Source organism: Macaca mulatta, chromosome 2 (assembly GCF_049350105.2).
Source record: "Macaca mulatta isolate MMU2019108-1 chromosome 2, T2T-MMU8v2.0, whole genome shotgun sequence".
Taxonomy (NCBI): Eukaryota; Metazoa; Chordata; class Mammalia; order Primates; family Cercopithecidae; genus Macaca; species Macaca mulatta.
Genome location: NC_133407.1, coordinates 45,748,198 through 45,763,823, shown reverse-complemented (window position 1 = coordinate 45,763,823; position 15,626 = coordinate 45,748,198). Strand labels below are relative to the sequence as shown.

General features: G+C 34.2%; 1 protein-coding gene across 3 annotated transcripts in view; it reads right to left on the bottom strand.

The window, feature by feature from the left end:
• TRPC1 (transient receptor potential cation channel subfamily C member 1) overlaps positions 1–15,626 on the bottom strand; it is an 82,326-nt gene that overhangs the window by 8,419 nt on the left and 58,281 nt on the right. For all 3 annotated transcript variants that reach the window (XM_015131922.3, XM_015131924.3, NM_001260937.1), the window contains 3 exon segments: positions 14,279–14,615; positions 8,214–8,353; positions 6,424–6,567 (listed from right to left, as the gene is read on the bottom strand). In XM_015131922.3, the coding sequence (XP_014987408.1) occupies positions 6,424–6,567; positions 8,214–8,353; positions 14,279–14,615 (621 nt within the window).

The window sequence follows — 15,626 nt, the reverse complement described above, 5'->3', positions numbered from 1 at the left end:
GTAATTAAAATATTAATACTGAAATTTACATAGGAGTTAATACTAGTACACACAGAGGAAAAAATCCTTGCTAATCAGAAAAAGTGAAATTAAAGCAAACCACTAAATTAGCGTAACTTAAAAAAAGCACCAAATGCTATTAATGTAGTGAAACTATTTTTATACTGCTTGTGTTACAGAAAATTAACACACTCTATGTAAAAAAATAAAAATACTGAGGTGTCAGGTGGATCATATCTTTTGATCTGTTAATACTATTTTTGGAGACTTATCCTTAGAAATAACAGAGGCAAAAAGCCTCATACACACGAGTACTATGCAGAACAACAAAAACAACCTAAATCCCTCGTAAGGAAAAGGTTGCTATCATTAGGCTCATTAAATTACAAAAGTTGCTAACAAAAGAAAGCAATAATAATGACAATTTCTAGTCATTGTCTTTCCAAATCTCCCTCCAGAATAAAGCCATAATTATCTGTCCAAAAGTTCTATCTAAGCAAGCCACCCAGGCTCAAAAACCTCCTTTGCACATGTGGTATTAAAATTCCTGGCAAAGAGACCTTCAGTCTCTTCAGTGTCCAGCCCAGCCTGTCTTTTTTAGCCTCATTTCCCCAACTCCAATCCACAGTCCAGCTATAAAGGATAGGCTGTCTTCTCCAAGCACACTGTGCTTTATGACTCCACACTTCTGCATGTTATCTCCCCCTTTGTCCTTTGCCAGGCAGGCTTCTCATCCCTTCAAGGCTCAGATCAAATGCCACCTCCTCTAAGGAGCCTTCCTGACTCTCTCCAGATACTTCCTCAGTCATGATTCCAAAGTAACGTTGTTATTGCTAAAACAGTCTTTTTGACTTCATACTAGTATTTATGTTATGTTTGTCTCCTCTAGCAGTCTTTAAGAGCAGGCACCATGTCTTAGTAAGCTCCAGAGCCTGGTGCATTAATTAAAATGTTGAATGATTCTTTACCATTTTCCTAGTTTCTTAATTAACTTAGTTAATTAACACCAAGTCCTGGTTCTAACACTGTGTGAGCTGGGCCTTAGTTTCCTGATCTATACAAGGGATACAGTCAAATGGTGCATCTGCATGTAATTTTTCAGCTTTAACCCAATCAATTTAACCAGTATCTCTGAGGGTAGGACTTGAGAATCTAGGTTGAACGTGCTCCCCAGGTGATTCTGCAGCCCCACCAGTTTGGGAACCTCTGGACTACATGACTCCTCGGTTTCTCTAACTATAATATACACCAAAAATGCAAAACACCTGAAATAGCTCTTTACTCATTAGAAGCAGCACCAACATGCCACTTATATTATACAGGCTACTAAATAAAACCTGATAATTATCCAGTAAAACCAAACAATTCACTAGAAATAAAATACACACTCATGTCTCAAGTACTAAGCTTTCCAAGTTTTCCTGTATTATTTTTCAGGTCTGCCATAGTTAACTAACTATAAAAGGAATGGAAAAAATGGACCTAAACATTTATGTAAAGCCCACCATGTGTCAAGTACTCTGGTATGCATCTTACATACACTGACCCATTTAATCCTCACAACAACGGATTAAGAAACTGAGGCTCACAGACACTGTAAACAGTAAGTGATGGAGCAAGATTTTGAACCAACCTGTCAGAATCCAAGGGGATGTTCATTCATTTGTAATATCAGTAGCTCTAATAATTAGACCAAACAGAAAAGCAAGACATTTAGATACAAGCACTTTCAAGTACCGTAAATATTGAGGCCTAGGAATGCATGCACAGACCCTCAAGGGCTCCCCTCCTTTGGTCTGATTTGCTCGTCACCACCCCAGAACTAATCCTTGCCAGAGACTTCTGCTTTGGGGCTCCTCCTCAGAGAAACCTAATCAATGTAAGTGCTGCCTTTAAACTGTCTAGAATCACATGATGTGGCAGATTTCCCTAGGAAACATTTCAACCTCTGGGAAAGAAATGCACCTCCTATCCTAAATGAAGTAGGAAGGGGAGGAACTTTAGGGAAGAAAAGGGATTAATATTTGAGAAAATTCCCAAATAACATATTCCCCTCCAAAAAAAAAACCAATATTTTTTCCACTTAGTTTCTCTAGATGTGAGGCCTGAAAGCATGAGGTCAAAAACAAGCTGAAGTGGGAGACTTGTTGCTTTTGTAAGGACTTGTTAGCATAGCACCAAAGAAAAGGTGGTGATGTTTTACAGTGGGAAGGGGAAGAAAGAAAGAGGAAGGGCAAACAGGTCCACTAGACTTTATGTCTGGGTCTTATCAAATATGACAATCATAATAAACTTTAGCTTTCTCTGGATTGATTTTGGATTTGACAGTCCCTTGGACAGCAGGAGTAAAACTCCTTGAAGGGTTGCTTTCTCTGAAGGCCTTGCCTCTTTCTCTTCTATCCTCCTCAACCCACTCCACCCTACACTTTAAATGTCAGATTCAGTTAGAACCCTCTCACTACTTAGTACCAGTAACTGCTCTCAAAATATAAGCATACCTCATTTCATTACACTTCACTTTGTGGTGGTCCACAAGATACTGTGTTGTTTGTGGCAACCCTGTTTTGAGTAAGTCTATGTGTGCCATTTTTCCAACAGTATGTGCTACAGATGGGTAAGAATCAGGGACCCACGCAGCAGAGTCTTGGAGCAGGAGGAACTGTTAATAATCACATCTTTTGTACTAAGCTACAAGAATAAAGACAGGAAGCATGTGGGACCTGAGAGAGGGCCCCACCCTGGGACCAGGTAAGGAAAAAAGGAAATAAGGAAAAAAGGGCAGAGTGCTGTGTGGTCATGGGTTGTTCTGTCTAAATTATCCAACTGTCAGTGTAAAAGGTTGTTTAATTCATTTGAAACATGTGACTTGAATAATTTTTTTAAAATCTGTAAATTATTAAAGCCTGCCCACAGAAGTTATTATACAATAAGAGTTAATGAGGGAATCATATTATTCTTTAATATTATACAACCTGCAGGGTGATTTAGTATAGTGATTAAGACCACTGGCTCTGGAGCCAAACCACCTAGGCTGGAATCCCAGTTCTGCTACTTACCAACCATGTGACCTTGCGCAAGTTACTTAATGTCTCTATGCCTCAGATTCTTCCTCTGTAAAATGGAAATAAAAGAGTCTGCCTCTTAGAATGGTTGTGAGGATTAAATGAGGTAATAAATGTGAATAAAGACTTTAGAACAGTATCTGGCACATAGTAAGGGCTCAATAAATGTTTGCTGTTATTACTACTGTTACCACAATTATGTATAGATTCTATCTTCATGTCTTTTTTTCTTTAAAATATAAAGCATTACTGATTTATGCCCAATCATGTTTCTTATATCTGCTGAAGTGGATTAGCTGGCATCCTTCATTAAAGCAAGAGAAGAAACAACAAAAAAATGCCTATCTATTTAGCTTTGTAGTTACCATTCCCTTTGGGTATATTTGTATTTTGTTCATTCTTCTGTTTAGATCCATATTCCCCTATGTTATTGTAGTCCTTCCACCTGAAGGACTTCTATTAATGTTCCTTGTAGTGCTGGTCTCCAGTGATGTATTCTTTTAGCTTTTGTGTGTCTGGAAAAGTCTACATTTTACCTTCATTTTTGAATGATACTTTGCGAGGTAGAGAATTCCAGGTTGACAGTTTTTTTTTTTCTTTCAGTGCTTTACAAATATCACTCCCCTGCCTCCTTGCTTGCATTGTTTCTGACAAGAAATCTACTGTCATCCTTACCTTTCTTTTTCTGTATATGATGACCTGTTATTCTCTGTTTGCTTTGAAGATTTTTTCTTTATCGCTGATTTTCAGCAGTGATATACTGAATATGATGTCCCTTGGTGTGATTTTCCTCATGTTTCTTGTGTTTGGAGGTTTATTGAACTTCTTGGATCTGTGGGTTTGTAGTTTTCTTCAAATTTGGAAAATGTCTGCTATTATTTTTTCAAAAATTTTTTTGGTCTCTCCTTTTTTCAGGGATTCCAGTTACATTAGTGTTAATATTAGGCTGCCTGAAGTTGTACCAAAGTTCACAGATACTCTTTTCACTTTTAAAAATTCTTTCTTCTCCATTTTATTTTGAATAGTTTCTATTGTTACCTATTCAAGTTTACTAATGTGTTTTTCTGCAATGTCTAATCTGTCATTAATCACATCCAGTGCATGTTTCATGTCACAGTGAAATTTTCGTCTCTGAAAGTTTAATTTGTTTTTTTTTTTGTTTTTTTTTTTTTACATCTTCCATGTCTCTACTAAACTTTAAACTTTTTGTATGTATAGAACACAATAATAATAACTGTTGAAGAGTCCTTATCTGATAATTCTAACATCCGTGTTGCTTTTGGATAGGTTTTGATGAACACATTTAAGTTACTTGGAAAAAATTTAATCCTTTCACATCTTGCTTTTAATATTTGTTCGCTGAAACCAGAGCAGTGTGTAGGCTAGAGATAAGTATTGAGGCAAGACCCTTCTAAGTACTCTACCCAATGATCAGTGTATTAAACAGGCATTCTCCTCTACGTGAGCTCTAAGTACTGTTTCCACTAATCCTGTCGGATGAGATGGTTCTTTCCCTGCCCCAGGTAGTGTCCTCACATGCATATGCTAATCAGTACTCTGCTGAATACTCAAGGGAGACAACTGCAGATCTACAGAATTTTCTTTCTGTGCTGCTGTGTCCTCTCCAGTACCCTTCCTGCAAACTCTAGTCTTTTGGGTCTCACTGGCCTCTCATATCAGTCTTCTAAATCCAGATTTCTGCCAGGCTCTGACTGCAATGACCCACTCTGCACAATAGCCTAAAAATTCTCACAAAGCAGTAAGCTGGAGTAATCTTTGTTTCTTGTTTCTTAGAGATCACTGTTGTTTATTGCCTTCTGTCTAGTTTCTTATAAGCTGTTCTTTCATATATTTTGTTCTTTTTTCCTTTTTGATTGCTTTAGGTAGAAGGGTAAATCCAATCCTTATTACTCCGTGTCGGCTGGAAACAGAAGTCAGAAATTGACTCTTCATTCCTAAACAATATTATACTTTCTCCTTTTTAACCCTTTAGAGGGGTCCATAAAGAAATTTGTAGTATAGAAACCTAGTTCTGTCATCCATTTTCAGTTAAAAAAAAAAAAAAAAATCAATGTGCATGTAAAAACACTGTAGACTCTTGATTAAAGCATTCATAGATGATATTAGTGACAAAAATAAATCAAAAGAACAGATAGTTTAAGCCAGTGTTTCTATGGCTTACTATGTTTTGGAAAAATACAGAGACTTGCACATATTTCATGAAAAACAGGTATGAGGTTAAATGACTTTAGGTAATGATGATTTGAATAAGGCTAAACAAATTTCTTTCTTTCTCAGAGGCTTTAATGTGATAACATGCACTGTCAATTCCCAAAAAAGGTATACAGTATGCAGTGTATCCCAAACTTACTTAATTCAGAGCATCTCACAGGACTTGGTTAAGAAAGAGCCACACTTCAGGAAACACTGTTGCTGGATGACAGCACAAGCCTAATCAAATCAGGTTTTTCCTATATATTTTATTTTCATATCCCTGTTTGGAGAAGGTAATTATGCCTTTTATTTAAAATATCACCTTTAAAAATATGACACAATCTAAATTGTTAGTAAATTTTGAATTAAGGAAAAATGAATATTGTTCAGATTTTCAGAATTAATAAGCTATAGTATTACATAGAGCTAGCAGAGTTGACCCCACCTTCTGAAAACAACCAGTTACGAAACTCTGTGGGGTAAATGCAACCAATTGTGAGTCTTGTCTTTGGTGCAAAGTGACTGAAAATTTAGTCTTGAATTCTCATACATAATCATACTACTTTGGACAAATCATATCCCATCTCAAAAGCTCAATTTCTTTAACTATAAAGTATTATAAAATATAAAGCTGAACTACATAGCCTCTATAAATTTTTAAGCTCTAAGTATGCTACTTTCCAACTTATTACATTTAATATTTACTAAACAAAAGTGAAGGTATTCTTTTAAATATAGCTTATTCAAAATCATCAAATATGATTATTTTTGTTTGCACAGGTCCTCCTTTATACTTATAACCTAAAATATTTAAAACTTTAAATGTGAGATTTTGACAAAAAGCAGATTTTTATGTTACTCTACTGTCTGAAGTGTAATTATATTTTAAACATATCTATGTCTATGGAGTGGGGGGAGGAGGCTAATGGATCACAGCGTAATAAACTTGGAATACCTGAAAGCAAAGGATTATCACTGAGCCAGAAGCAAAGCAGATAAACATGCTGTGTCCTTCTAATTGCTACTTATTCTCAAAAGCAAAGTTTAGCTTTAATATCATGAGAGAACAGTATTCCAGTGGACAAGTAGAAAGATGTAACAATAATGACATCTAACAAATGTTCTTTAAGAAATTTTAATTATTTACCTGTAATGGACCCAAGATAGAGCTGGTTGTATACATAAAAAAGAGACGAAGATAACTTAGAACATTTGCAAATGCAAAAAGCCCTTCTGCCACCAGTGTAGGATGGAATGCATCCCAATCCTTCCGATCAGCAAAATCATGAAACTAAGGTTAGGAAGAAAAAGCCAAAGGTAAATAAGCTCTCTCAATTTAGGAAAATAAAAGCAAGTATTCTGACTGTTGAAAGAAAGCCATTTTAATTTTGTCTTCTTATAGGGGGATCTCCACTTACATTTTATAGGGTTCTTCTTTTTAAATAGAAATAATATTTTAATGAAATAAAAGATTATTATGTATGTGAGGCATTATCACTCTATATGAAGAGGTTTTTCCATAAACTCTTAAATTTTAGAAAATTAAGTATTTTTTAAATGATCATTAAACTTTTTATCAATGAAATGTTGGCTAGTTTTCTTAAATTTCACAACACAAACGTTAAGTACATGTGCTGTCAATTAATTCCCTATCATATTACATTAACCTACTCCTTGACTTGGAATTAGAGTTTCTTCCCCCCTTTTAAATACAAAATAAAAAAGAGGGCATTATTGTACCTAGACATAGCGGTCAAATGTCCCCATTGCCTGGGATAGTTTAAGATGCTGTACCAGTTGTCCTGGCATAATTATTAATAGTGCCCCCTTTCACTCTCAAAATGTCCTGATTTGGATAATAAATTATATGGGTACTTCACTTATAGAACTAAAGAGATCAATCTGAAAAAGCAATGTCTCTCAATTCCATTATCAAACAATTTATCTATATATGACCAATTTTTATTTTCTGAGTAATTTCATACTCTAGACACTGAACATACCTAACATATTCCATAGTACTGATCAATTAAATAGAATTTTTTAATAAAGTAAAATGATATAATGAGCTTGCCTTTTCAATAATCTATAAACTAATAAAAAGAAAAACAGAGAATATTGTATATTTTAGTTCCTTGAATGTGACACCCCAGAAGAATTCTAAACTCAGGGTTTAAACAAAGTTAGTTAACACAAAATTTATTACCCTTTCTGGGCTTGGGGGAACTTAAATTTTGATGAAAGTAAAATTATAAGTTATCTATAAGGGTAGATTTTTGTCAAATTCTAAATAAAATATATAGTTATTAGAAAAATAACATTTACATCACTTTTAAAGCTGATAATCATGATTTGAAATGTGTAAAATATTATATAATGGAATGGAATGGAATGGAAACTCTCTTTCTGGCGGATATAAAGATATCTAAAACTAATCATTTTAAGTTACTTTGTTCTCATTTTAAGTATATACAGGTTAATAAGCTAAAAGAACCTAGGGTCAGATATAAGGAATTGGCATGTAGTAGAAAGAAAATGCCTAGACAGAGCAGGATTTAAATCCAGTCTTGGTTTCTTACTGTGTGGTTTGGACAAGTTGTTTAATATTTTTAGGCTTCATTTTTCTTATTTGCAAAATGGGAGTAAGGAAATAAGGACTTCAGTCTCAAAGAATCCCAGGGTAGATAAAAAGAGATAAAGTATACCAAATATCAACTATGGTCCCTGTTATATAATACATAACCATCATGTAAAGTTACGTCACGCCCTGTAAACTACTGGTAAAATAGGAAACTATGTGCACACAGATAGGCTTAGAATGAAAACACACCAGACACCGATCTGGCTCAATGTAACTCTGAGTTACATAGCTAAATATCTTAGTTATTTCCAAAATAAACTTAATTTGTGCCTTCAATTGACATAGTAAATAGTCACCTTGTTGTGAGCAACCACTTTGAGGGCAAAGGTTGCCAAATAAAGAGAATTCATGACAAAACTGAGTTGATTACGAGATTCTTCTAAAAAGTCTTCCAACCCTTCATACCAGAGTCTTTTAATGTCTGACCAAATCATCCCTAAGAAAAGGAAGAAAAAAATCAGATAACACTTTCTTAATTCAATAATAAACTAAATATTAAATAAATAATCCTTGGGCCACCTATAGCCTTATTCAAAAGAAAAGTAACAAAAACAAAAACATTTTAGTGAAAAGTTCTTAAAATCTGAAAGAAAATAACCTTAACTTTCATATGACTTGAAGAAAATAACCTTAAGTTTCATCTTTGGATGTGGAACAAATACAAGAAACCAAATAAATTGATGCCAAACACACATGGGCACAAACACACATGGATACACACACATGGACACACACACAGGGATACATACATATACGGAGACACACACGGATACACACACACGGACACATACACATGGATGTGCGTGCACAAACATACACACACCCCCGCCCAAGGGGCTCAGTCCCTAATCCTTTTCTTTTCTCTACCTAAACTTACTACTTTAATGATCTCACCCAATCTAATGGCTTTAAAAATCATCTATATGGCAAAGGATCTCAAGTTTATATATTTAAGTTCAAATCTTTTACTTCTACAAATTTAAGTAAACCTAGTACCAGGTTTCAGCCTATTTTGTTCTGTGAGTGCGAATATCAAAAAAAACAAAACCACTGCTGCTGATTGTGCATAGTGGGCATTGCACCCTCCCTTAAATCCCATTTTACTCAGAATCAAAACCAGTCTTTACAATGGCCTGCAAGGCTCCATATTACCTATCCTCTCTGACCTCATCTCCTACTAATCTTTCCTTGTGCTATTCTAGCCACGCTGGCCTCCTTGCTTCCTTGCTGTTCTTTGAACACGTGACTCCTGCCTTTAGGGCCTTTATACTGGCCTCCTTCAGGCTGGACCCTCCTCACCCAGAGATCCATTTGCCTAACTACTTCACTTTTTCATGTCTTTGCTCATCACCCTCCCTGACTACCCTATTTAAAATTGCAAACTCTTTGCAACTTTAAAATTGTCCCCCACTCCCAATTCTCCTAACTCTGCTTTTACCTTTCTTTTGTAGTACTTACCTCTTTTTTAACACTGAATATAATTTACTTATTAGGTATATTATTAATTGACTATCCTTTCCCCCACTTTGGGTAAGCTCTTCAAGGGTAAGAATCTTTGTTTTATTTACCAATGTTTCCAAATGTCCTGAAAAGTACCTGATATAAACAAGGTGCTAAAAATATTGCTAAATGAATAAATATACAAAAATAAGAACCAAAGCAAACAAACAGAAAAACTTTCCCTTTTTTGGCCAGAAGCTCCTCTATAACTATATATTTTTAGGAGTACCAGACTTCAGTAACATAATTCAGGATCATTTTATGGTACATTCCTTCATTAAGTCATCTTCAGGAAGAATATAGAGTAACAAAAGAATAGAGTACACATGGGGGGAGATCAAATTAGTCCAATCAGAATCATTCTCTGGCTTATCAGTAAGCAAAATAATTCCCCTGGGAAACACAAGAAACATCCTTGAAGATCTCTGTTCAAAACATCGTAATTATGCAGTACCCATATTTTATAGAGAAAAAAAGTTTTTAAAACATTTGCAGATCTGACAAGAAAAACATTTTTAACAATTCCACCTCAGTATGTTTTTACTCAAAATGAATAGATGAAAACTGTCTAAAAATGTTAAATGAAATAGTCTGCAGGTAACATTTTATTAACTCAAATACTGTTTTATTTGGGGAAGAAGTAGGAATGAAAACTTTCTGATATTTCTTATGTTCAACCTTCACCTACCACTCAGAGCTGTGGAGCAGAAACATATTAAACAAATCCTCTATGACCATACTTTCTTGAAGACTCAAAATTATTGTCTAATCCTAGATCCTGATGTGTGCAAATCCTTATTTATGAAACATCTTCAAACAAAAACCCTTATATTTAAACTTTAAATACACTCCTGTTAATATTAAAACATCAAACTAAGAAAGATGCTTACAGAAATGTATTTCTGTGAAATGCAATATTTCACCTAAAAGAAACTCTTAACAAAAACTTACAACATGAATTGGAGAAAACTTGACCAAAAAAGACATGAAAGTACAGTGAAGACCAGTTGGTTAGTTTCCCAGCTCCTCTGCAATACCCCCACAAAAATGAAGCTAATACACTTGATGTATTCCATGTTTCCAAGCTGGATCAAAAAGAACAAAGTAAGTTTAAACTAATTCAAGCAATGCAAACACTACATAACCAACATTCTATATTTTAGGTCTTTTTTTTTTTTTTTTTTTTTTTTTTTTTAAGAATTAATGTTAATAATAACATTAGAAAGCAGCAATCCCAGCCATCTTGGGATTTCTCAAGGGTTTGATCTTAGGTCCTCTCTTTTTCTCAATTTATTCTTTCTCCTTGTGTCTCACCTATGCCTATAGTTTCATATACCACCTATTTTCAGATATTCATACTTTTCTAACTCAAGCTCCAGACAAACTGCCTGCTTGCCATCCCTTTTAAATATCTCAAAGGCTTTTCAAACTCAACATATCCAAAACTGTACTCAGGATCTACCCCCAACACACAAATCCCCAAATCTAGTACTTTTCCAAAAGACCAATATTGCTTAATAATCTCCCTGTCCTTCACCTCTCATATACTATGTATTTCCAGGTCCTACTGGCCTTACATTATAAATATCTCTCAAGTCTGTTACCTTCTCTCTTTATCACAATCACCGTAAGTCCAAGGTACCATCACCTCTCATCTGGATTAGTGCAACGGCATCAATATTGGTCTCCATCTACTCCTGCCACAGCACTATCCTCCCAGCCCATCCTCCACACTGTAGATAGAATGATCTTTTCGAAAGGCAAAACTGATCATGTCAGTCGCCTACTTCAGGCAGGCAATGGTTTCCCCCTGTTCTTACTATAAAGTCAAAATTACTTAACCTGACCTACAAGGCCATGCATGGTCTGGTAAAATATGTTTCTACAGCGTCATCTTGAATCAAGCTCTTCTGGTTCTCCCTGCTCCAGTAATGTTAGCCTTTACTCAGATCCTTCTTTGTACCATTCTCTCTTGCCACTGGGCTTCTGAATGTGCTTTTATCTCAGCCTAGAGTAGCTTCCTCTCCCAGTTCTCTCAGTTGACATCTATTTATCTTTTAGATCTTAGCTCACTTATTACTTCCTCAAAGTGTTTTTTCCCACCTCCCTAACTAGGGCAAATGCCCCTATAATATGCTTGCTCTCCTAACACTATGACCTTTAATCAATAGCACTTAATCTATTTTTGATTTTTCATCTATCTGTATGATTTTCAAGTCAAGTTTTTGATGGTTTTATTTGGCTTTTATTAGATCATAAGCTCCATGAGTGTAGGGGCCGTATCTGCTTTTGCCTGTGCTTAGACAAAGTAGGTACATGACATTAAAAAAATACATTTTTATAATAGCCATTCTATTATGTTTAATAGCAAAAATTAAGTAAAAGGATACCACTAATATTCTGTGCATCCCTCAACAAATTATTCTCTTTTTACGTACTATAACCTAACCCTACTTTTTTTCTGAAAAGCTAATGAAAGCAAACAAAACAAATATACAAAAATTGGTCATGATGAATTAAAAAGTCACTGTGTTCATTGTTTGAAATAATAAGTTGAACTAAGCAATGACTTTAGGCAAGCAAGCAAAATACTCCTCCATGCTCACTTAGAGCAGGTTTGGATCTATATACTGAAAAAAAGCCCAGAGTGACCTAATTACATAAAAGGCTTAAGAAGACTTCGTTGGCAAGGCTTATTGAGATCAAACTGTTTCAAAGCAGAAGCTGTGCTGAGGAAAGTAAAATACTTCCAGGAATTTTACTGGCTTAATGCACATGCATTCTTCTAGTGAGGTAGAATATGGTTAGAAAATTCATCATATTATGTGTGTAAGGGGGTACATGTTTGTATACATGTAATATCATTGAAAACAGCATCATCATTCTTAAAAGGGAAGAACCATAGTTTTACTATTATTATGAAAATTGGGGACAGTAGTAATATTTATGCTATTCAAAGAGTGGTATGACTATTTTAGTTTGGTGAGTTTTTACTCATTGCTAAGACATACAAACTTTAACTTGATTCTTATACAGACTTGGGTAAGCTGAATACAACAAAACACAGAAAATATTCTTTCTTACTACTAAACAATAGGTTATAGAGATAAATGTTATAAAATTTCATCTGTTTAAGACTAAGGAATATATAACAATCAAACAGTTTAAATGAATATAGGGAAAGTGCTTCTTAGCAATTCTCTTCAAACTAATGTGTAAAATACTTCCAGGAATTTTTTAACTACTCAAATAGCAATACAAACATATTTCACATTGAAAAGAGTCCCACAATCCAATATAAAACCATATATGATAAAGTTTAAATTATTTCCTAAATTAAAATATTAAATTTTAGATAAGAGCAAAACTACAGGAAATAAAAATATTAACAAGAAGGAATTATTTAATTCTCTTTAACCTAGAGTTTAGATGTATATTATTTTTACCTAATTTTAAACATTAATGCATCATGGATTGAATACTGTTAAAAGCGAAACTCTAATTACAATCAAGTTACCTGAAAGTAACTGATTTTCAAATAAACATTCTAAAATATAAAAAGTATTTGTATAGCTAAAGAAGAACTAAAATTGAACATTGTGAAATAACTTATCAAAGTATTAAATAATTGAAACAATCAGGAACGTATTAATCAAAAGATAAATATGATCAATACTTTGTGCCATATATAAGACTAAATTTTAATACCCTTTTACTCTATAGCAAATAGTAGATGGACAGATGGGAAGTGCTGAGGTTAAAAACAAGGTAGAAGATACAGATGGAAATAAAGAAAGTGTCTTTAAAATACCATAAACAGATAATGTGATTCTACCTCAACTCTCCACACGCACCCTGACACACAGAGGGCAAGATGAGTAAAAACTGTAGAAGGTGATTTAAGATATTTATTATATAGTGTAATACTTATAAAAATAATTTTCAGAAATAAAATGTCTTATACTTTTTAAAAAACTATCATTTCTGAAGAGATCTGGCTATCACTACAAAGAAATGATTTACGGAATGAGTCACCAGGGACTCCTTTAAATCTAAATTAAATAATGTTTCCAAAATAGAGATAAAGCAAGATGTATCTGCAAAAGTTCATAGGTTGTAGGCTGGGCACGATGGCTCATGCCTATAATCTCAGCACTTTGAGAGGCTGAGGTGGGGGGAGCACGAGGTCAGGAGCTCGAGACCAGGCTGGCCAACGTAGTGACGCCCCATCTCTACTAAAAATACAAAAATTAGCCAAGTGTGGTGGCAAGCACCTGTAATCCCAGCTACTCAGGAGGCTAAGGCAGGAGAATTGCTTGAACCTGGGAGGCGGAGGCTGCAGTAAGCCAAGACCGTGCCATTGCACTCCAGCCTGGGCGACAGAGTGAGACTGTCTCAAACAAAACAAAACAAAAACCAAAAAGATCATAGGTTCTTAAAAGGAAAACTAATGTTATAAATGAAATAGAATAGTTAACTTTTAAAATGCAGAACAGTATAAATAGTTTCAAAATACCTAAGAAAACTTCATATTCTTACACCAAAAAAGCATTCATGTGTTAAAGCTGTTTTTCTGTTTTACAATCATGAATAACTGTAGAGTCTGAGAATAAATAATTTTAAAATTCCATGTATTTAAGAAATATTAAATAAGAGATATGCTTCCTTATCATCAAGTTCAGGAACATTTATCTTTACAGACATGTTAGTTAAGTCTTCAGTGATCATGGAAGTATTCAAATTCTTGTGGTATGAACACTGTGAAATTGTAAATTGAACTCAATATTCACAATGCCATCAAGCAAGAAAGAATTAGTGGGCTAAATAAAGACAAAACCTTTCAAACTAACTTGATACTTACCAATAATCCACAGTATAAGAAGATAGTCTATTCTTTCAAGGGCTGGCCCCATTGTATTTTTCTTATCCTCATTGTAGACAAGAGAGTATAGATTAAGCAACAGCAGAAATGTGAAATATGATGCTCCATGAATGATAAATTTCATAAAAGGTGTGTGAATGATTCTGCCAAACTGAGACTTGGGAGCTATCAAATAACAAAGTGACAAAACTGGCCAAAAGATGCCTACTGTCAAAACAGTCATTATCTTCTTACAGGTGGGCTTGCGTCGGTAACCTGACATCTGTCCAAACCAAACAGTGTTCAGGAACTGCTGGCAGTTAGACTGGGAGACAAACTGAAAAGGACATACACACACATTAAAAAGAAAAAAAGTAAAAGGAAACCTTTAAATACTGATTGGTTGATATTCAAAGTTTACTGAATAAAAGTTTACAAATCAGTTCTATACATTGAACATAGTTTTGTTTTTTCCCTTTTTCTAACAAGTAATAAAAGCATGTAGAAGTTAAGAAGACAGACTATGGAGCCAGATTATCTAGATTCAAATCTGGGCTCTGCTACTTGGTAAATGACCTTTACCAAGTTTTTAAATTTCTTTAAGCATCAACTTCCCCATCTGTAAAATGGGAATAATAATAGTATCTACTCATAAAGTTATGAAGATTAAAGGTAAAGCTCTTAGAATAGTGCCTGGTTCATAGCATGCACTCTTTAAGTATTAACTATTATTATTAGCCTACTTAGCCATTTTGTCATGTTTAATATATAAAACCTCTTATAATAATATTTATGAAATTTCAAAGTTAGCATGCACAATCCATAGAAAAAGATACTACTAACTAATGTTGGACATCTTCAGTGTAAAGAAACTATTGAGTTTAGTTACAAGGAGCCAAGATGTCAAGATAGCAAAAACAATAAAAAGCTAAATATTAGACCTATTTTTGCTCCAAGGAAACACTGCGGATTTCTTAAAAAGCATTAAAGACACTCTTAAGCCTGCTTAAAACTGAATTTCATGTGAGAAGAAAAGGAAAAAATATTCCCAAATATGAGAAAAATCTTAGTTCAGGTACAGAAACTAATTTACCAAAGTTTACAAATCCTCTTAGTTGACAAATTTCATAGGCAATATTTTTCCAATATAATGCTCATGTTGTGAAGTATAACTTAAGGGTCCTGATAATTCTATATATAATCATGTGATCAGGTTTGAAATTATTATAAAATGATATTATTCAGGTAACCCACAATAATATTTGGTCAACCTTCTGTTTTAAAATGATTTATCCCAAAATAGAATATAATTTGTAGAATTAACACTGTAGTGAAAAAAAGAATTGGA